General features: G+C 44.0%; 1 protein-coding gene across 1 annotated transcript in view; it reads right to left on the reverse strand.

The window, feature by feature from the left end:
* The window catches only part of LOC142289690 (contactin-associated protein-like 5), a 766,069-nt gene that overhangs the window by 618,183 nt on the left and 124,379 nt on the right, over positions 1 to 23,507 (reverse strand). Inside the window, exon 4 of the mRNA XM_075333618.1 lies at positions 2,061 to 2,264. Coding sequence (XP_075189733.1) covers positions 2,061 to 2,264 — 204 coding nt within the window. The remainder of the gene's footprint in view (positions 1 to 2,060; positions 2,265 to 23,507) is intronic.

Below are 23,507 nucleotides of genomic sequence, written 5' to 3' on the forward strand. Positions count from 1 at the left end.
GAGGGTTAATATTGCCCTCATTGTCTGAAGTGTGAGGAATAACAATAAAAACGATGTTATTAAGGTGCGGTTACTGCAGTATATCACAAATCAAGCAATTCAGTCACACGGAGTGACCTTACAGCACTTCCCTATATATATATATATATATATATATATATATATATATATATATATATATAAAAATATAATCACTTGAATTTTTGGATTAGTATTCACAGACTGAGACTAGAACTCTCATTTTCGATCTGATTAGACATTGTGGCTGTACACTATGATCAGATTAGGCATATTCCTATCCTAAGGTGGAATGAGCTGTGCGCTCTGAGCTCCTCTTCCTACACTGTATAAGCTTTATCACTTCTTGCTCCCTTTATATTGCCTGTGATAGCCCCATGGGTGAGTAAGCTGAACCATGAGATGTCATAACTGCAGGGCATTATGGGAAAGCACTCCTGGCCACACCGATACCATTAAATCGCTTTCTGTGACTTCAGTAGTGTATGAAATAGCACTGGAAACTTTTTTCTGAGAAATAAAAATATTTTTTTGGGTAAAATAAAAATAAATGATACTCATTTACTGCACTCTTGCCAGAGATGTCAGCATCGAACGGCCCAGCAGCCAATCAGTGGTACAACAATGTCACAGGAGACCTGGGAAACCTGGCCCTGACATTGCTAGACTGATGCTGGTGCGGAAGATGAGTATATGTTAGTTTTATTTTACAAGGGGGACTACTTCATTTAAAAAGGAAGTGTCCAGGGAGTAGAGGACACCTTTAATATTTATTACATTTTTGAATGCACCACTACAGGACATCTTCCATACAGTTCTATATAGTTTAATTTATGACTAAAACATTTTCTCCTATGTTCTCACTTTTTTGTATGCAAAAAAACGAGGAAACAGTCTATCTAAGCCCATTTTCCAACAAACCTCACAATTATTTCCAAAGTTCTTTTGGGTTATTGGTGATGCTCCACGTATTGTGCCTCAGGCTTTGAATAGACTATCCCACTACATGGTCTCGCATGCTGCATTAACTAATTATAATACAAAAAGGGTATTGTTCTTTTTTCAGCACATGGAAGTCCTGCATCCTACCAGGCATCCAGTACCCAAAAAATGGCTAATCATCAAAGATACATTAAAAATTGCAAATGAACTTGATTGAAAAAAATTCATAAAGGGTTAAAAGTGTCACAAAGAAAAGATAGCAGACACACAGCAGGAGAAGACATATAAAACAGTTTACAGATGACTGCACTGCGTACCAAATGTCATTCAAAAGACTCACCACTTGCACAAAACTCACATATCATAACATGAACTAGAAAAGTGCAAATAACCGGGGTTATAATAACTTGTCTTACAGTAACTTGTATCAAGAAGTCTATACATTAACATATCCTAGTGCCTGAATGGTTATATGCTCCACAGAGCACAAGAACTCAAATGATAATAGCGTAGTTATTGTAATTAGTTCATACTAAGAGGGAGGGCACTGTAAAGACAACCTAGGTAGTGTGATAAATAATACCAGTAGCACACCCATACCCTCAGCTTTTCTCCTGCTGGAATGGCGTGACATTTCAGCATAAACCGTCATCTGCCAGTCAGAGCCTCATTTATCATCAGATACATAATAAATCTCCTACGTTCTCAAATCGTATATTAGATGGAGCCAGTGCTTTATCTAACATTGCAACTTTTATGAGGCTAGAAACATGCAATCAAGCAGCTGAGCCCCTTATAAGCAGGTTAAACAAGGAATATCGGTAATAATATGCACAAGACTAAATGTTGTACATCAAAGAATGGTTTTGTTTTCCAAAATGAGATTTACAGGTTTTGCCATGTAGTGTATGTTATCGGTAACTCTGAAATTTCTGATCTTTGTTTATATTAAAAATTAAATTAAAACATTCATTCATCCATAAAAGAATCCAGTATTAATGATTGCAAAGGACACAGTATGGTTTCAATTTAAAACTATATCAGACAAAAAAAACCCCACAATTGCATATTTCACAAATTAACAGAAAACAATTCCATACCCAGATTAATGTAGAGAACTAATCTTCCTTTCTGTAGCTCCAGAGTAATATAATCCCCTCGCTGTCCTTCTCCATGAAATAATACGCCTTCGCTCAGCATGCTCTTGAACTTCAGGGAAATGACATCTTTAAATGTGGTCATCAGTTTCTGATTGAACCTGTAGAGGAGGGAGCTTCTGCCATCAAAGTCAGCTACATCAGATTCTAGATATGAACAAACAAAAAGGCAATTGACAAGCGGCCGTGTAAGCACACAAGCAAGGTCAATGATAATGCTGCCTGCTATTGACATGAACATGAGCGGCATCATTATTGGCAAATATTGGACAGTCATTGTCTTCTCACTGAAGCAAATCCCTTGACAATTTGCCGTAAAGTTTCAGCCTTGTTTACGAGAAATATTCGCCCTTGTTAGTTATTTCTGCTTGATACAATGGAGGCGGACAATTGCTGAAAAAAGGAAGAGAATCATAAATGTGTCCCCTGTGTGTTCACACTGTGTGGAGATATATAAAAGACATATATCAACTGTTTATGGCTGATAATGCCAGACCTTTTTTATGCTTTTGTTTCCCTACACCAATGTCTTTCAGCCAACGGTAATGATTTTCCATGTGGAGATTCAGCTGCTATGGAGTCTTCATGGCAGTGCTCCCTGTGGAATAGGTATGCAAAATAGTGACAACCATAACTAGGTTTCCCTTCACTTGGGCCAAGATCCAAGCTCTGTATCTACTTTCACTGGTAAAGCAAAATTACCTCTTAGTGCCTCTGTTGGCCCTCAACACCAAGTCTTGCCTCCGATATATTAATAGCTTTCTGGTAGAATGAAAACAAACTCTTTGTGCCACCTATGATTTAATATATTATGTCATTGACCAGTGGAAGGAAGAAATACTGAAGGTTGAGAATCTACATTGTCCTTTTTGTGGTGCTCTCCATCAACAAATAGGGTTTGGTATTTTGGGCTCACCAGAAGTAATTTTGATAGCCCAGTACTCAGCTGTAAAAACATGCTAGCTCCCTTTATTTATGCTATTCATCAGGTCACACTCCATATACAAATCTAACTTACAGGAACCAGACAAATTCCATATCTACATAGTAAACATGATACACTAATTAACAGGGACGATATTGTAGGAAAACACCTTCATAATGGATCTAGGAAGGTGAGAAAAATAAAAGTAAATGACACTCCTAGTGTTCAAAATCTGAACATTGCAGCCAATTGGCTAGACAGTAAGGCAGATCCCAGTGACTTCTCCGCACCCACTGCCAGTGACTCAGAGGTGTCTCCATATACACGTATGCATAACTGTCACTCAAGTGGTGTGGGCAAGGAGAAGACAGGGACCACATTTCCAACTAGTTTTAAATGCAAATTGGCCCTAGTGACTTTTAAAGACTCAATTATGCACAACTGAACTCTTACAGTGCCTGACACATGCTACCCATGGATCAGGCAGCAGGTTTCAGCGGTCAGGTTCTCTTTGAGGAGGACCTTTCACCAGTTTGAGCTTGTTACTTGGCCACATCATGGAACAATGGCTGAAAAGCTGAGTGAAACATAGTTTTTACTTTTCTATTTCTCATCTCAATGTATTGGAAAGATATTCATTATTATAATTTAGGTTACAATTTATGTTAAAGAGGACCTTTCACCATTTTTTAATGTATATTCATGCATATAGAAACAGGAATATATATAAAAAGAATTTTGTTTTTCTTTCTCCACTCTATTGGGAGATACAGGGCACTGAAAATACTGACGCTAGTTGTGAGTGAATGTATTGGTCACTATTCGCTATTCGCAGAATAGTACGGTATTCGGGCTATTCGTTATGTTTGGGGCCTGATTTGCAGCCACTAAACATGTTGGTCTTCTTAAGCAATCACAGTAATGTTGCAACCATCTTGGCTGTGGCATTACTGTGATTGGCTGGCCGCTGCCATTTTGTGCACATTACATTGCCCGCGTCTCCCTCTAATGTTCATAGTCACCAATCACGGTGCAGCACGGCTGTCACACTGCTCCGGCTGCCTCTCTTCTTCTTCCCTATCCACTCATTAGCATCATCGCATATTCACTGCACCCGCTCATTAGGCTCATACATATTCACTCCTTCCCCAGCACACCAGTGGCCATGATTGGTTACAGTGAGACCTGCCCCACGCCGAGTGACGCCTGTCTGACTGCAACCAATCACAGCCGCCAGTGATTGGTAAATAAATAATTTAAAAAAAAAAAACTACGTGCAGTCCCACCAATTTTGATGCCCAGCCAAGATAAAGCCTCACGGCTGGGCTGATATTCTCAGGCTGGGGAGACCCATGATAATGGAATCCCTCCACCTTCAAAATATCAGCCAGCAGCAGCCCAGAATTGCCGCATTGGTGCGAAGGAAAACAGGGTATTGAGGGGTTAATAAGAATGCACAGCTGTCATCATGCCCAGAATTAGTGATGGAAAGGGGTCTTCTATGAGACCCCCCATCACTAATCCTATAAATAAAAAGAAATACACATACACTGAGAAAAATCCTTTATTTGTAATAAAATACAGAAACACCCTCTTTCATTACTTTATTAACCCCAATAACACCCAAGTCCAAAGTAATCCACACGACGTTCCACGACGGTCCTGGCTCTGCTATATCCGAGCCTGGAGAGACCGAAAACATGTCTGATCTTTCCAGGCTCCAGGAAATACTTACAAGGGGGACCTGGCTGGCAGCAGTGACGTCACTCAGTTCACCGGAGATCATACCCGGGTTCCCACAGTATGACCCATCATGACCTGAAGCACTCTTAAAATGCAGGGCCGTGTCCCGCATGCTACTGCTAGTACTTTAACAGTGACAATGTCGGCATTGAGGTGCAGGCTGCCCCGCACTCCCCAGATGGCGGGGCCTGCCCCGCTCCCCGTCAGCACTTCAACATTGACAATGCCATCCGGGGAGAGCGGTGATCACATCCTGCAATCTGGTGTCAGCTGCCTGGGGTGTCTCGACAGCTCCTCCTGGAAGACCAAACAGCTCTGCCAGGAGGAGTTGCGGGGACTGATGTCAGTATATGCTGCAGCGAGCGGTGATCACAGCCTACCATCTTCTGTCAAGTGCCTGGGGCCACATGAGAGAAGGTGACTATTGGGAAGAGCTGAACCAAAAGGCTGGAATTAATTTTGCTAAGTAATAAAATAATAATTATATTAAATTTATATATAATAAAAATTAACTATAGCTATTATTTTATATATTAATTGTATCAATTAAACGGAATCTGTCAGCAGGTTTTTACTATATAAGCTCATGCCAACATGCTGTAATGGTTAACACAGAAAGTTTAGGCATGTCTGTGTTTTTACTGTCCGATCTTTTGCTTATTTGCTATGTTTGTTTTAGCAGCCGGATCCTTATCATTGCCATAGCTAGCTGAATCCTGCCATGTTGTCAAGCATGTCCCCTCCACTGATTGACACCTCACAAGCAATATATAATCTTTATTAAAAGCCTGATGGGGAAAACTTTGTGCACTCTGCTACTTGACTAAAGCTAAAATGCACATTGTGTCAAAAGACTGCACCCAGTTATCTAAGCAATAGATCATTAGATTGAGAATCTCCTTGCCTACATCATGCTGCTCTCAGATGAAGTAGCAAAAACCTGTTGACAGATTGCTTTTAATATTAAGCAGAATTAAGTAGACTGGAACTCCCCTTATATAGCATGAGCGCACACACAGCCTCCATATATGCAGCAGAAACCCCCACATAGCCTCTTAAATACCTTAACACTAGAAGTCCCAGAGAAGGGTCATTTAACATTTCTACCTTTGGAACCCAGAGACGGGTCGAATGACCTGAAGGATTTTAGCTAACATCCTATAATCACCGTCTTTTGTTCTGTAATTAAGGTCATTACTGTCGCACTAAAGTAGGTTGTTGTTTTCCATTGAGTTTTGCCATTTAGTTTCAATTTAGTTCTAGTCAGTTTGAACTAAGGGTCATTTGACCCTATTTCGGGACTTCAGGGGGGAGCAGCAAAAGCCCATACTCAGCCCCCTATATACAGACTGAGCCTCCACATATCCTCCTATCTACAATATGAATCCTCTCATAGCCTCCTACATACAATATTAGCCCCCATATAGCCATAAATAGTATAAAGTCTTGTGTGACCAAAAAACTGTTGTGTGGTAAGATTAATCAAAATTTTAAATACTTTCTGCAGATTCAAGAGTACAGAGACTATCCAACTGGTTATCAGTACATGGTTCAAAAGCCTGTACCTCTGATGGTATGGGGTTTAATTATTGCCTATGGCATGTGCAGCTAGCACATCTTGAAAGGCACTATCAATGCTGAGCTTTGGATAGAGGTTTTAGAACAAGATATACTGCTATTGAAACAACTACCGTGTAAGACCTATGCACAAAATAAGCAGTAGCAGGAATTTTTGATATTTTTGGAGAATGCTTAAGATATAAGCCCTACTCCAAAAATAAGCCCTAGTTGCAGTTCACCATACTAGTTGTGACGTCCCAGGGCTGTGGGGTACTCGGTCCCGGGCGCTTGGTGCACAGGGGGGATACAGTTATGGTCGCGGCCGATGCCCGGACCCATGACCGTGTGGGTCAGTCCGATAAAAAGGGGTGAAAAATAAAAAGGAAAGGAGAAAAATAAAAATAAAAGAGTTCTCGACTACACCACTTGTGGTGTGCAGCCAGGTTATTGGGGCCACCGCTGCAGGATCCTGCTGGGGCTGATGGAATGGTGCAGCTTAGGTGTTTTAGCCCTCTGCAAGAAGAGACAGGCCCCAGCAGTGAATGATGGGGATTGTAGTGGGGAACCATCTGTGTGAGTGCATGGGGCAATAATGAAACAGTCCACACCAATATTGTAGTTTCAACTTGCCTTGCTTTTACTTTTGGTACTTGGATCTGCTGGTGCCGGTTCCAGGTGTTCTCGCTCCCCTTGTTCTCCATGCCAGCTGTGACCTAGGTTGGCTGTCCTCCGTGCACAGTTGTGGTGATTGGACTCCCGTGGCCTGGAGCTACTTGGAAGTCCCTTCTCTTCAGTCTTGGTCCTACGACTATACTATTTCAAGGGTTCAGTCCCCGATCCCCTCTTTGCTGCTTGTGCTTCAGACTTTTTGGGTTTGCGATGGACCCTGGAGATCTTCTCGCCCGGCAGAGTTAACAGCTGACCATAAAGTGTCCCACTGTCCTAGGGTCTGTACCCCGCCTTGTGCTGAGTCCTGTGAGCCTTGGTTCCACACTTCCACAGGCGTCCCGTGGTTCCTGGAGTCTTACACTTCCACAGGTAATCCACAGTGCCTGGAGTCCTGGTTCCGTACTCCACAGTCCCTCACTCCTTTTACAGCACTCCGGTGTTGCTTCAGGTCTTTTCTGTATTTTTCACTCTTTTCTCCTCACACTTTCCTCTACTCCTTCCTTCACACTCCTCGACTTCACCAAACTCACTTCAGTCTCCCCTGAACAGTTCTGTATCTTCTTTGCCGGCAATGTAAAGCAATACCAAAACATAAGACATCCATTGAAACTAAGCCCTAGCAAATGTTTCTGAGCCAAAAATAATATAAGACCCTGTCATATTTTCGGGGAACATGGTATTTCAGGGAAGGCCTTGCATATTTCAGTAAGACATTGCTATACCACATACTTCATCCATCACACCAGTATGGTCTCACAGAAGAAGAGTTCAGTGATTAACTGTCCGCCTGCAGTTCAAATCTTTCATCAACAGAAAACATTTCGCACATTATGAAATGGAAAACACAGAAAAAAAGATTGAGAACTGTTAAACTTCTAGAATAACACTTCAGACAAAAATTGGACACCATACCTCTCTCTAAACTCCAGAAATTGGTCTCTTCACCACCCAGATATTTATAGACTTTTGTATAGAGAAGACGAGATGCTGCACAATAGTGGACATGATTTCAGTGGTTCATTGATCATTAAAGTGGATCTCCACATTTTAACACCATGTTCTTTTTAAGGGTCAACATTGTGTGCTATTTTGTAATATGTGTTTACAGCAGTCTGAGCTTTTGTTTTTCAATGTCGAACTTCAAATGCGTAGACTAGAATTGAAAAAATAAAATCCATGCTACTTGCCATCATCTGTACCTGGAGATTAGGAACTTGAGGGTAATTTCTCTGTCTCAATTTTTCCCTTTCTCTCTCATTATCTATCTTTCTATCTGTCTATCTATCTATATACTGTATCTCTCTATCTATCTATCTATCTATTTCATCTATAGATCTCCCATTTTTGTAATTTTTTTATTATATCTTTTCATGGGACAAAACTGAAGATATGACACTTTGATACAATGTAAAGTAGTCAGTGTGCAGCTTGTATAAGTGTAAATTTAGTGTGCCCTCTAAATAATTCCGCACACAGCCATTAATGTTTAAACCACTGGCAACAAAAATAAGTACATCTATACGTGAAAATCCATTCATGGTTCCCTTAATGAACTGTAGCTCCCCACTGCCGGCAGCACTCAGACAGCCCCAAACCATGACACTACTACCACCATGCTTGACCGTAGGCAAGACACACTTATCTTTGTACTCCTCACCTGCTTGAGGCCACACACTCTTCACACCATCTGAACCAAATAAGTTTCTCTCTTTCTCATTAGACCACAGTACATGGTTCCAGTAATCCATGTTCTTAAGTGGGGTTTACATGCTGCGACATTGCTAGTATTGTCTAGTAATGTCGAGCGCGATAGTACCCGCCCCCGTCGCACGTGCGATATTGTGTGATCGCTGCCGTAGTGAACATTATCGCTACGGCACCGTCACACACACATACCTGTGCAGCGACGTTGCTATGACCGCTGAACAATTCCTTCCGCATTGCCGGTGGACGCAGGTAAGGAGATGTTCGTCGCTCCGGCAGTGTCACACATAGCGATGTGTGCTGCCGCAGGAACGATGAAGAACATTGCTAATATGCAATTAACGATTTTTTGATTCAGGACAACCTCTCCGTGGCGAACGATTTTGGCCACTTTTGCGATCGACTAAGGTCGCTCATACATGTCACATGCTGCGATGTCGTTAACATAGCCAGATGTGCTTCACAAACACCGTGACCCCAACGATAATACGTTAATGATACCGTAGCGTGTAAACGCCGCTTTACTCTGTTTTCAGCAAACTATTTGAGGACTTTCTTGGGCATCATCTTTAGAAGAAGCTTCCTTCCTGGATGACAGCCATCAAGTACAATTTGATGCAGTATGCAGAGAATGGTCTGAGCACTGACAGGCTGACCCACACCCCTTTAACCTCTACAGCAAAGCAGCCAGTACTCATATATTTATTTTAAAAACACAATGTCTTAATATGACTCTGAGCACGTGCACGCAACTTCTTTGGTTTACCATGGCAAAGCCTGTTCTGAATGGAACTTGTCTTGTTAAACCACTGTATGGTCTTGGCCACAGTGCTGCAGCTCAGTTTCAGGGTGTCAGCAATATTCCTATTGTCTAGGCCATCTTTATCTACAGCAATAATTATTTTTTTCAGATCCTCAGAGAATTCTTTACCATGAGGTGCCGTGTTAATTTTCTAGTGACCAGTAAGAAAGAGTGTGTGAGCAATGACACCAAATTTACCATACCTGCTCCCCATTCCCACCTAAGACTTTATAACACTAATGAGTCTCGTGACACTAGTGATGGAAAATTGATATTGGCCGTTTTCAATAAGGGGTGTACTCGCTTCAGTTCACTGAGGAAACCATGAATAGCATTTTCACTTAGGGGTATACTCACTTTTGTTGCCATCGGTTAAGACATTAATGGCTGTATGTTGAGTTATTTAGAAGGCACACCAAATTTACACTATTATGCAAGCTGTACAATGACTACTTTACATTTTGTCAAAGAGTCATATCTTCAGTGTTGTTTTATGAAAAGAGATAAAAAATATTTACAAAAATGTGAAGGGTGTTCTCACTTTTGTGATATACTCTATCTATCTATCCATCTATCTTTTTTTTATCCATCTATGTATCTGTCGATTTAATCTATAAGTAGCTTAATTGCAATCTACTCCATCCATTCAAACATTTAGGGCCCTATTCAACAAGCAACATTTGCCACAATTTTGAAACAAAGCTGCTTTAAATGTTGCAAAATTTTTGCATAACTTGAAATTGTACAAATTTTTGGCCAAATTTGGCATTTTTATGACAATCCCAACCAGCTTCACACACTTTTTTGAAGGACGGGCAGAGCTTAGTGCATTGGATCAAGTACATCATTAAAATACATAATAACTTACCCTGGATGGAGAACATATTCACCTGCCCCTGGCACTTACCCTAGGCTGGCATACATTTTTCACAATGGCACACAGCAGTTTAAGGGTTGATAAACTGAATATGCAGTGAAACTACTTTCCATGCTGAAAGCTTTTTAATTTTTTTTCTGAAACACTTTCATAAGTCATTTGCACTTCAAAACGCAGAGTTCAGCTCCAGAGATGGAATAAAAACACAGCGTCGGTCATGGATTAAATCAGTAAAAGTTAATACTTTAAAACAAATGGAGCCATTTTTGATTATAGGTAAGCGGTTTCTACATTTTAATGTAAACTCCTACTATAAAATCTGTTATTTAGCAAAAGGTCACGGTGATTGTAAAAGAGATTTCGGCATAAATTTCTAGTAGAGAGTTCACTTAAGTTCAAGCAATTGAATGTTCTGGTGAAATAAGAGAAGCATTATCACCGGCATCTACAGATTGGGGAGATAGTGACTGAACTGACTCAGAATTTCAATGCTGACATTTACTATTTGTGCAATAATACGTAATGGACACTCGAAATGATATTTCACTCTCATTTTCTTTTCTTTTCTTTTTTTCTAGCAGGCTTTTATACGTTTACATAGTAGAAATTCCCAACAATCTCAACTTGATGTCATGTGTATATTCATTATAAAGAAAGGCAGAAACACTCTACTTGGCTCTTCAGGTTTGCTATGAATACTGTATACACGGCCAATTTTGACAAAATTCTGTTTTCTGTAGCCCTGGAGGGGGGGTTGAATAAATGTTGATACATTGACTCCCAATGATAAAGTATTATACTGAATACATACAAAATAAAGGTATAAGGAGCTTTAACCCCTTCAGCCCCCGGGCACTTTCCGTTTTTGCGTTTTTGTTTTTTGCTCCCCTTCTTCTGAGAGGCGTAATATTTTTATTTTTCCATCAATCTTGCCATATGAGGGCTTGTTTTTTGCGGGACGAGTTGTACTTTTAAATGAAACCATAAGTTTTACCATATAGTGTACTGGAAAACGGCAAAAAAATTCCAAGTGCGGAAAAATTGCAAAAAAAGTGTGATCGTACAATAGTTTTTGGGATATTTTATTCACTGTGTTCACTATATGGTAAAGCTGAGGTATCTATGTGATGCCTCAGGTCGGTGCGAGTTTGTAGACACCAAACATGTATAGGTTTACTTGTATCTAAGGGGTTAAAAAAAATTCACAAGTTTGTCTAATAAAAGTGGCGCACGTTTTGCGCCATTTTCCGAAACACGTAGCGTTCTTATTTTTAAGGATCTATGGCTCAGTGATGGCTTATTTTTTGCGTCTCGAGCTGACGTTTATAATGGTACCATTTTTGCGCAGATGCTACGTTTTGATCGCCTGTTATTGCATTTTGCGTAAAACTTGCGTCGACCAAAAAACGTAATTTTGGCGTTTGGAATTTTTTTGCGACTACGCCGTTTACCAATCAGATTAATTGATTTTATATTTTGATAGATCGGGCATTTCTGAACGCGGCGATACCAAATATGTGTATATTTATTTATTTTTTAACCCTTTAATTTTCAATGGGGGGAAAGGGGGGTGATTTGAACTTTTAGGTTTTTTTTTTTTTTTTATTTTTTAAAACTTTTTTTTTTACTTTTTTTTTTATTTTACTAGTCCCCCTAGGGGGCTATAGCGATCAGCAATCCGATTGCTGATCGCTATCTGCTGATCACAGCTAGACCGCTGTAATCAGCAGATTCAGTCACTTTGGTTTTCCCTCTGCTCTCGGCCGAGGGAAAATGAAAGTGAAACATCGTAGCAGCAGGCGTCATCACATGACCCTGTGCTACGATGGCAACCACCGATAGTCACGTGATAACACACGTGACTTCCGGTGGGGGCGGCGGTGAGTAACAAACATGGCCGCGCGCATTTATATCTTGCTGCCAGACTTTGGCAGCAAGATTTAAGGGGTTAATGGCCGCGGGTGGAAGCGATTCCACCCGCGGCTAGCAGGCACACATGTCAGCTGTTGAAAACAGCTGATATGTGTGCCGATCCACGCCGCCTGCCCGCGGCAGGGGGCGGGGCTTAACGGGACACGATCCTGGACGGATAGATCCGTCCAAGGTCGTGAAGGGGTTAAATACATGATATATCCTGTACTATTACGGTAATTGGATTTTATTATTCTGCTGGTGGAGTCCTTGTGTACTGTGGATCTACAACACCAATCTATCTAGGGGTTGTGGGAAATCAGAATCCTTTAGTCTTCTCCATCTCCATTTTATATTTCAAAACTCATCAAGGGAGCCCTGTGTACATAATAGACCATCTGTGGGAAACTCACTGATCTCTTGTGTTGCTATACAATTGTCAACATAACTGCATGTATTTCCCTGACTTGAGAGTTACTATCTGAGATGCCTTATGCAGAATACCTTATTATGCAATATGTATTGTCCTGTTTGATTCTTATTATCTCTAAGAGTGATGACAAAAGCATTACCATTCTCATGTGCTTGGTACTCGTAATGAGTAGTGACGGGTGAACTCGAACTGTAAAGTTCAGGGTCCATAACGGACACTTAGTGGATCCTGAACACGGACAAGACACTTAGTGGGCCTCGAACACAGACTTCTCAGAGAAGTCCGTGTTACAGTTCAGGTTCGGCCACCGGGATAAAAATAAAAAAAGAAAAAAGAAAGCAAAATGGAGATTAAAGCAGCACAATTATACTTTCTGCGAGGCTGTCTCACTGCTTCCTGGGTCTGCTCATTAAATATCATGACTATTCACTGCTTCACCCGCCCAACCTCTGTGACAGTGTCTGTGATTGGTTGAAATCAAACTGCCAGCATGTCTGGGTCCCAAAGGGGAGTGGAAAAATAAATAAATACTTGGAAAAAATGATGTAGACTCCCCTGTGGTTTGATACCCAGAAAAAGCAGACAGTTGGAGGCTGCGGCCACCAGCTGTGAACGTTATGTTGGCTGTGTATCAAACTACGAGGGACTCTATGCGACTTTTTTTGTTATGTAAATAAATAGTAAAAAAACAGCCTTAGGTCCCACCACAGTTTTGATACCCATCCAAGATTAAGCGAACAGCTGGGTGTTGGTATTCTCAGGCTAAGGAGGTCCAATATAATTCGCCCTCGTCAGCCTAAAATTAGCAGCCCGCATCTGCCGCAGAAATGGAGCATTCATTAGATTAGCCAATTCTGGTGCTTTACCCGGCTCATACGGATTGCCCTGCAACGGTGATTTGTCAAAATTCACAGCTATCAACATGCCCCAGTTTAGTAATGTGGAGGTGTCTATGAGACTCCCCCTTTTTAGTCGTGCAACTGAAAAAAACACAAACTCAGAGAAAAAATTCTTTATTTAATAAAACAAATACCCTCTTTCTTCAATTTTTTAACCACCCAAACACTCCTGCATGTCCAATGTAATCCACACCATGATGTCCCATGATGATCCCGGCTCTGCGACATTAGGGATACTCATGACTGACCACTATGGCATCAGAGATACACTGACGGAGCTGCAGCTATGAGCGGTGGCATCAGTGAGTTCACTTCACGTCACAGATGTCAGTTCCCATGGAACCCCAGCTGTGACCTCAGGTGAACTCAATGAGTTCACTGAACTCATCTCAGGTGACCTCTATGAACTCACCTGAGGTGAACTAAATGAACTCATCTGAAGGGAATTCAATTAACTCAATGCCAAATTACCAGCTTAGGCTAGTTGCGCACGATGAGTATTTGGTTACAGAAATTTCTGCACCAAATTTGCATCTTCTGACAAATAAATCAAAAACACATCAAAACCGCATTGCATTTTTTGTATGTTTTCCTACTAGGAGATGCAGCTTTGGTGCATTAAATTTTTATCTCCTGTCAAAAAATAGAGTCAAAACCACATTGCATTTTGTTGTCAGGAGATGCAGTTTTGGTGCAGAAATTTGTTACAGAAACAAACACAAAACATAATGCAGTTTTGATGCGATTTTGGCATGTTTTTCTGTACTAAATTTGCATCTTTAGGCAGAAAAATGCATAAAAAACAAAACTGCATTGTGTTTTTGATGCATTTTTCCGTCAGAAGATGCAGATTTGGTGCAGATTCCTGCAACAAATTTCTGTACCAAATCTGCATCTCTTTACAGAAAAAACACATCAAAAATACATTGTGTTTTTGTTGCATTTTTTGCCAGGATATGCAGATTTGGTGCAGAAATTCTACAACCTAATACTCAACCTTCGCACATAACCTAAGTTGGTAATCCAGCATTGAGTTCATTGAGTTCACCTCAGGTGAGTTCATAGAGTTCCCCTAGACCTCCTATAATCATGGGCCTCCCCAGCCTGAGAATACCAGCCCTCAGATATCCGCTTTATCTTGGCTGGGTATCAAAATTTAAGGGGACCCCATGTAATTTTTAAAATTATTTATTTAAATATTTTTAAAAAGCCTCATAGAGTCCCTCGTATTTTAATACATAGCCAAGATAACACACCCAGTGAGGATCTGCAGTTTATTTTTTTTGTTATTTTTTTCTGTACTTTGCACTGCATGTACTAGAGAGCGGTGAAGGTTGAATAATTAAGCCTTCATCTACACGGAAAGATGTGGGCTCGGCGTGCAGGGGAACAATTCATGACGTGAATAGTACGTCATTGGTCATTAAGGAGTTAAAATGGTATAATGAAACTTTTTTTTCATGCAAGTTTGAAAGTAGAAACACCTGAGTACAATCTCTCTCTCAACGCATCTATGCTATAAAATGTATTAAATAAGAATAATCATATAAAGAAACATATACAGGATTATAATCTCACTGTGCAAGATGTTTGTGCGCTTTGTTTTTATACTAATTCTAAATGTGTTTTTCTTTTGTAAGATAAAGGCTGCATTTTCAAGAAGACCCTTCCCGAAGGAAGAAAGGATATTGTGAGTTCAAAGAAGCCCGAAAAAACCTTATGGCCAGAATTCCGTGAAGAATTAATAAATCCAGATTGAGCCCCTGAAGTATGGCCATAGGAACATTTCTGGTCTTCTAGAATCATAAAATGAGGGTATTGTGGGAGATCGGAATCTATTTTGTCTTCTCTGTCTCTTATTTCATGTATCAAATCCACCACACAGCACATCTATTCTACACTACAGCTCACCAGTAAATTTCCCAATTGCGCCTAAATTCCTGAAGAACCGACAGACTGAGATATTTCCTAAAACCCAAACACATCTCTACACTGTCACGATAATAGAAAACATGTTGTATAACCATAGCATGCTATTTGGCACAGAAACTAGCCTTCTTTCTTGAAGGCCAAGGGCGTACATCAATCCTTCTTCTGTTCCAATAAAGCAGAATCATTATGCTGAACTAGACTACACAGATGTCTCGACTCTTGGTTTTCCAAGCTCTATCATATTATTTCTAATTTGGCCTCACACATCAACTCTAGTGTGTCTGTTGAAATACAAAGAACCTAGTTGTTATGGCTTGAAGAACTAATGGGGTTGTTTGAGGAAAACGTTACAGTCATAAATAGGTTCCTGAACTTCTCTCAATTGTCTTCCATGAGGAGAAGTCAGGTGAAAGTTTCATGGACCTCATACAATATTATGTTACAAATTTGAACTCCTTGTTCTCCAGGTTTCAGATCTTTTGTCTCTTATTGCTCACTGATTGTATGTTGTCCACACAGATCTTATACTCATGATTTGTACTCTATGTCATAGGAACTTAGTTAAAGCATCAAAGTAGCATTTTTTTATTTTACCACTGGAGTGGTGCTTCTAATCTAAGTTCCCTGACAGTACTCTTATACTTACCAGCCACCAGGGCCGGGACAAGGTATTTTGGCCTCCTTGGCAGAAGAAGCCAATGGTGCCCACCCTTCTTCGATGAAGTCACCAAGTAAAGGAATGTGTCAGACACTAAGTTAAAATGACCCCCCTCCAATGAGTAGAATTGTAAATTTGGTTACAAACAAGTACCAGCAAACGTGATCAAAAGTTACCCCGGACATCATATATTATAATATCAGACCCAAGATCAATCATGGAAACTAATTTAACTTAACTGTAATGGAGGTCAATCGGTTTGAATAAAGGTTTCCAGCATTTGGCGGATACCCTAAAAAAACTAAGTAAACCACATTATAGCTAAAAAGGATACATATGATGGTTTTTATATATGTCTGTCGGGGTTTTCTCTCTGCTATATGAGACTTGTGATAGATCTATAATATTGAGAGTCACTTCCATTCTTGACTCTCAATATTATATATGCTTTCATTTCTTTTGGCAGTTGTAGGGTTAATTTCAGTGTTCTTTGCCAGCTAGCAGGCTAATTACCAGTTCAGGTGTTTCTGGTTTGGAACCACTTCCAGTCTCTTTCTACACCCTCTGCTACCAGCTACCTCATTTGAATACTGGTCTTGGAAGTGGAAGGAGCTGCTGAAAACCTTTGCTGAGTTGCTGGTGTGGCTGTAGTTTTGGTTGTGACTGCAGTAGTCTGTTGTTGTGTTTCCCCCTGTCTGCTTCCTTCTCTGGTGTGTTGTTTCAGTGCAGCGGTGGTGTAAGTATCCTTCACCTACCCATTGCCTAGCCAGGGACTATTTTGGGGTCCTCTCAGGGCTTCAGGCTCCTGCCCAGTGACAGGTGAGGAACCTGTATAGTGACTGGCTAGGACTGCAGGGTACAATGGTAGGTAAGTGGGGGAGATGTACATCTCCCCTCTCACTAGCGCTAGGGCCCATCATTGTTAAATTGTCCACAGTGTACCCCTTGGTTGTTGTGGTGTTACCCTTGTTTAGTTGTGTATTTGGCCTAATGCCTAACCCTCCCCAGTCTGCATCGTGACACTTTCGTGTGATAAATGTTGTTTGCACCATTTGTTTTACTGATTGTGGTTCTAATGCCATATTCCTGTACAGATGGTGGGTCTTGAGATGTTTTCATGTAGTGTTGGCAGTTTTTGCATTGTATTCATGTACTGATGGTGGTTCTGATGATGTATTCATGTAGTGGTTGTTGTTCTTGTGCTGTAGTAATGTACTATTGATGGTTCTGATGATTCTGGTGATGTTGTAATCACCAGAAACATCCTCAGTACATGAATATGAAACCAAAATCATTATTAGTACATAGGTAGAATACCAGAGCCATAAATAGTACATAAATATAGCACCAGAACCATAATCTGTAAATTAAGAGGGCACTAGAACTATCATCAAAACAAGAATACAGAACCAAAACCACCATCAGTACAAAAATGCATCACCAGACATTCAATCAGTACATAAATACATCTTGAAAAATACTGTCAGTAAATAAATACAACACCTGTGCCATCATCGGTGTCATGCCTACCCGCCCTGCTGGTATGCGCCATCCTACTCACTGTGAGCATCACCCTGTGCATGGCCAGCTTGCTGAGCTCTCCCAGCTTTGCTGCATCTTCCTGTTGCTGCTGAGTTATTTCCTGGCAATAAGGGGGCACGGCCAGTTTCTGCAAAAATTTGTATTTCCTATTTCATGCTGTGTTATTGTTTCCTTGCCAATTCCCTGCCAGCACTCGCTATTTAAGGCAGCCCCTCCCTCCACTCAGGTGCCTGAGCTTAAGTTATGTTTCCAGCTGCTTCCTGGCTTTGTAAAGTTTGCTCTGTCCATGTGGTCTCTGATTTGTCTTTTCTGTTGTGCCCTGTTCTTATGTAAGTTCTTTGTCACTTTCCCCTGATGACTTCTATCTATTCAGTCTATGTTTTATCTCTCTTGTTTTTGCCCTGGCTTGCCTACTAGTTATACTGATCTGTCTTTGTCTATGTTTCTTGTTCCTGTCTGCCCCCTTGTCTGGGTTCTGCCTTGTCCGTCCCTTGCCCTCTGAGCCCCTGATGAGCTACTGCAGGTGTGACGCCCTGGGCAAGCCAGGGGTCACCGGTCATCACACCACCACACCCTACATCCCAGTTAGGAACACTAAAGCTACCAAAATCCTTGTTCCCTTCCTCCAGGGGCTGAAGTTCACACCAGGGGGTGGGCCAGGTGGTTGGCTCCGCCCACCGAGGAGTTCACAGCCCTGGAGGCGGGAATAACCAGGCAGAACAGTGAGGGAAGTGAAAGTAGAAGGAAATAGTAGTGGAGCAAGGAAGAAAAGGAACAAAAGGGAGCGTAGAAAGGCCTGAAGTGAGTCCAGCTAAGTGCAGGACAGGTCAGCAAGGTCAGCAACAGCAGTGAACGTCTGGAGGGGGACTGCTCAGAGGTTGCTGGAAGGACCGCGGACGGGTAGTGGCCCGGCGGTCTGGAGCAGTATACGAAGGACAGTCAGCACCAGGGCAGGGGCCTCTCGGACCCCGGCAAGGCTAGGAGTCGCCATAATTTGCCGAATCCGTCAGTGAAGGGGACGTCGATCCCCCAACAACCAAGTCCCGACTGAAGGCAAAAGTCCAACCATTAAGGAGGAACACCACCACCGCCAGGGCACCAGTTCCTCAGGGCCAGCATCTGCGGGCAAAAGAGGGCTCCTCCGGCCAATATCCAAGCCGGGGAGCGGGTTACCGGTGGGAACCCATCGCTACCAACACAGAAACACTAGGTGCAGGTCAAAGGGACATCACCGTTACCTACTGGGAGAGCAAGTGCAGCCGTCCGTGGGAACCGTCTTTCCAGACGTGTGGTTTACCGTAAAACTGTGTCAACGTCTCAGGCTGAGTGAGTACCACAGTGCCGCAAGGCACCGCGCTGCCCCCGCGTCCCTGCGCCCACCAAGCCCTGCATCTCCCATCTCATCACTGGGCCCCGGGATCACCAACCCCTACCCACGGAGGGGCAACACAACAACTGGCTGCTCCACATCACCACTCCCGGGATCCCCATATTGAGCAGCGGTGGTGCTACAAATCACCACAACCGTGGGTGGTGTCACGGACAAAAAACAATCCCCACACCCAACAACCCCTTTTCACTCACGGGCGAGGAGCGCCGCTAGAGTCCCCGGGATCCGGCTCATCGCTCGAGCCACCGAGCAGCAGCAGGCCGCAGCAGCCGCGGCAGCCGGACCCGAGCAGCAGTGGGAGAGCGCGGCGTCCCCTACTCCGCCCGCGACAACTTGGCGTCACGAACAGGATCTTACCGCTCTGCCGTTGGGTAGAGGTGCGCCTTGTAACCGCCGGAGGTATCCGGCTGAAAATTTCCAGAAGTCGCCATCTTTGGCGCGAAAAGTTCCTGCTCGAGCGTCTTCTCGAGTAGCAGAGGCGCGAAGGCCAAAACTCCGCCCCAATAGAGGAGTGGCCGGAAAGAAGCTAAGGGGGACGCGATGGCGGCTGGATGTATGTAGCGCGCGGCTGTATGAGCCAAGACGCTGGGACCCCGTGATTTGCTGAGCCTTACAACGAGATGTCTGTTCCGCCTAGCTACGCGGAGGCTACTGAGCCGGTGCCCGGAACAGCGGCATGGCTGAGGGCCCAAATGGCAGCGATCTGCCAACACTACCGGAGCCAGATCTGCAGGTTGATGGAGCAGTGGACCGCGTAGGTGGAGGATATAGCTGCGGTTGCACGAGTGTATGGGATGGAGGCCATGATGGAGGAGCTGGTGAGTGACCCACGCCCCTGTGTCCCCGAGGGACCGGCCGCTGCGGCTGAGGGACCCGGTCTGCCCCCAGCTCCCACGCCACCTCCGCCCTCCTTACCCGTGGACCGTACTGTGCCTGGCCCGTCGGGCGTACACCCCTCCGTGACTGTGGCCGAGAGAGCAGCCAGCCTAGAAGCTACGGCAGTTGGTAGCCACCCGTCTGGTGCAGAGGCCGGCGATAGTGATTCCGGGCCTGACACCGAGCCCATGTCAGAAGAGGATGGGTCCGCCGCAGCAGAAGAATCGGAGTAGGGCAGCGGAGCACCGTTGTCCAGTCCCCGTTGGGACCACCTTTTTGTTGTTTAAAAGTTGAAAAGTTTACAGAGAATGTTAAGAAAAATAATGATTACCGTGTACTTCACCAGATTAACAGTGATTGAACCGGCCGGAGCCGGCACCGTTGTCCCCGTGGGGACCATTTAAAAAGCTAGCATGGGAACTATCCATGGACAAGCCCGTGAACTTGCAGGGCAACCACAGACGTTAGTGGCTTGTAAATAAGTTGTTTTACCATTACCGTTTCCGCAGTTGCCACCTCCGGAGAGGCAGGTTGGAGGGAGGGCCCTCAGCAGACCAGGCTGGGGCCCAGCCACCAAAGGAACCGGTGGCTACCCTCTGGAGGGGAAGGACAGATCCCGCTCGGGTAACTTGTGCTGGACTGTGGGTCAAGGGGTGCTGCCTGGGCTTTAGGGGCAGCATCAGGGCCAGGTTGCTTGGGTGGGAGAGAGCGGAAACCGTACCCGTAAAACCGTTTAGTAACGTTTAAGAAATGTGCCTCCCATTGTGGGATGATGTTATGCTTTACATGTTATCTTTTTACATTTACAGAAAAAAAAACCAGTGTTGGACGGGCAGCCCGCGGACGGTCTGCATTTTGCTAAGGGGGAATGTGACGCCCTGGGCAAGCCAGGGGTCACAGGTCATCACACCACCACACCCTACATCCCAGTTAGGAACACCAAACCTACCAAAATCCTTGTTGCCTTCCTCCAGGGGCTGATGTTCACACCAGGGGGTGGGCCAGGCGGTTGGCTCCGCCCACCGAGCAGTTCACAGCCCTGGAGGCGGGAAGAACCAGGCAGAACAGTGAGGGAAGTGAAAGTAGAAGGAAGTAGTAGTGGAGCAAGGAAGAAAAGGAACAAAAGGGAGCGTAGAAAGGCCTGAAGTGAGTCCAGCTAAGTGCAGGACAGGTCAGCAAGGTCAGCAACAGCGGTGAACGTCTGGAGGGGGACTGCTCGGAGGTTGCTGGAAGGACCGCGGACGGGTAGTGGCCCGGCGGTCTGGAGCAGTATACGAAGGACAGTCAGCACCAGGGCAGGGGCCTCTCGGACCCCGGCAAGGCTAGGAGTCGCCATAATTTGCCGAATCCGTCAGTGAAGGGGACGTCGATCCCCCAACAACCAAGTCCCGACTGAAGGCAAAAGTCCAACCATTAAGGAGGAACACCGCCACCGCCAGGGCATCAGTTCCTCAGGGCCAGCGTCTGCGGGCAAAAGAGGGCTCCTCCGGCCCATATCCAAGCCGGAGAGCGGGTTTCCGGTGGGAACCCATCGCTACCAACACAGAAACACTAGGTGCAGGTCAAAGGGACATCACCATTACCTACTGGGAGAGCAAGTGCAGCCGTCCGTGGGAACCGTCTTTCCAGCCGTGTGGTTTACCGTAAAATTGTGTCAACGTCTCAGGCTGAGTGAGTACCACAGTGCCGCAAGGCACCGCGCTGCCCCCGCGTCCCTGCGCCCACCAAGCCCTGCATCTCCCATCTCATCACTGGGCCCCGGGATCACCAACCCCTACCCACGGAGGGGCAACACAACAACTGGCTGCTCCACATCACCACTCTCGGGATCCCCATATTGAGCAGCGGTGGTGCTACAAATCACCACAACCGTGGGTGGCGTCACGGACAATAAACAATCCCCACACCCAACAACCCCTTTTCACTCACGGGCGAGGAGCGCCGCTAGAGTCCCCGGGATCCGGCTCATCGCTCGAGCCACCGAGCAGCAGCAGGCCGCAGCAGCCGCGGCAGCCGGACCCGAGCAGCAGTGGGAGAGCGCGGCGTCCCCTCCTCCGCCCGCGACACAGGCCTGACGACTGCCCTGGAGTAGTACCTGGCGGCTACCTACAATTCAAGCCTAATCTCACAACCATAGGCTCTAGCAAAAACTAAGTAGCCCCTTAGTAACGCCCCTCCAGGGTAAACCCAGCACCGTGGCACAGTGAGTCAAAACACCCACCCTCTATCACAGTAAAGTCAGGCCATGGACCGCAGTGACATGCTCATAGCCCTTGGGTTATATTTTGTCTGAACTTGTGTTAGTTCCGTGTCTGAGCCTGTGTATCTGAGTACATGTAGCTGAGCCTGTATATTTGAGCTTATGTATCTGATCCCATGTATATGAGCCCATGTACCAGCCTGGCTGTGGGTTGTAGGACATCTCTGACCTGTAGAAAATGGCATGCACACATACTGTATGTTAAATTATATGATAATACATACAATAAATAGAATTTCAACAGGCAAACTGCGACTTAACTGTCATGTTTCGACCCAAGTATGGTCTTAATCATACAGCCGCTCTGTTGTATGTGTGTTAAATGTTTTGTTATTGGATCAATGGGATACCACAAGAGAAAAATTAGTTAGCAAGTAAAGAAGACAGACGGGTGCTTGTAGTGGACCCAGGATACTACAATGCCAATTGTCCATATAGGGACTTTGAATGCAAACAAGGTGGAAGCGTGTGTCAGCTTCTGGGATCACTTGTCATGCGTCAATGTGTCACATGGCAAGTAACCCCAAAAGGTGGCACACGCTTCCACCTTGTTTGCATCTAAGTCCATGTATGGACAATTCACATTGTAGTAAGCAATGTCACTGTGCTGAATTCCTGCAGGGGTACAAAGGTGTCAGGTGGCCATAGATATTTGGCAATGACAGGGTTTTTTTTCTCCAAAAGTGCATGACCCTTGGGAGACAAAACGTAGAGTCCTAGGTGGATGTCTATACAGCCTACCACTCATCCTGTCACTGCCAGCCACTATCTTCATCTTTTATGACCGTCGTTTCTGTCAGTCTCCGGCAGTTTGTGACCTGCTGGCTGCTCCAGTATTTCATGGAGAGAGCTGGAGGTCACTGTTCAATGCAAGTCTTTGAGAGCCTTGTTCTGGCTCTCATAGACTTGCATTGATAGCTTGTGATGTAACTTTTGTCTTTCAGCCAGTCAGAAGTAGTGGTCACAAGAAAGTGCCACAGGACCTGAGCAACATTGATAAAAGTTGAAGATGCCAGAGGGTGAGCATATTACTAGGGGCAGGGACCTTGGATTAAGGGCACTAATCCAGTGGTGAAAAATAAACAAAACACTAGAGTGGCGTTTTAATGGGGTATTTTCACATTTGTAAATTATTTCCTATCCATGAGATAGAGTATAACTTTTTGATTGCTGGGTTTACAGCCATTTTAACCTCCATCAATTACTAAA

The sequence above is a fragment of the Anomaloglossus baeobatrachus genome, chromosome 2 (genome assembly GCF_048569485.1).
Source record: "Anomaloglossus baeobatrachus isolate aAnoBae1 chromosome 2, aAnoBae1.hap1, whole genome shotgun sequence".
Taxonomy (NCBI): domain Eukaryota; kingdom Metazoa; phylum Chordata; class Amphibia; order Anura; family Aromobatidae; genus Anomaloglossus; species Anomaloglossus baeobatrachus.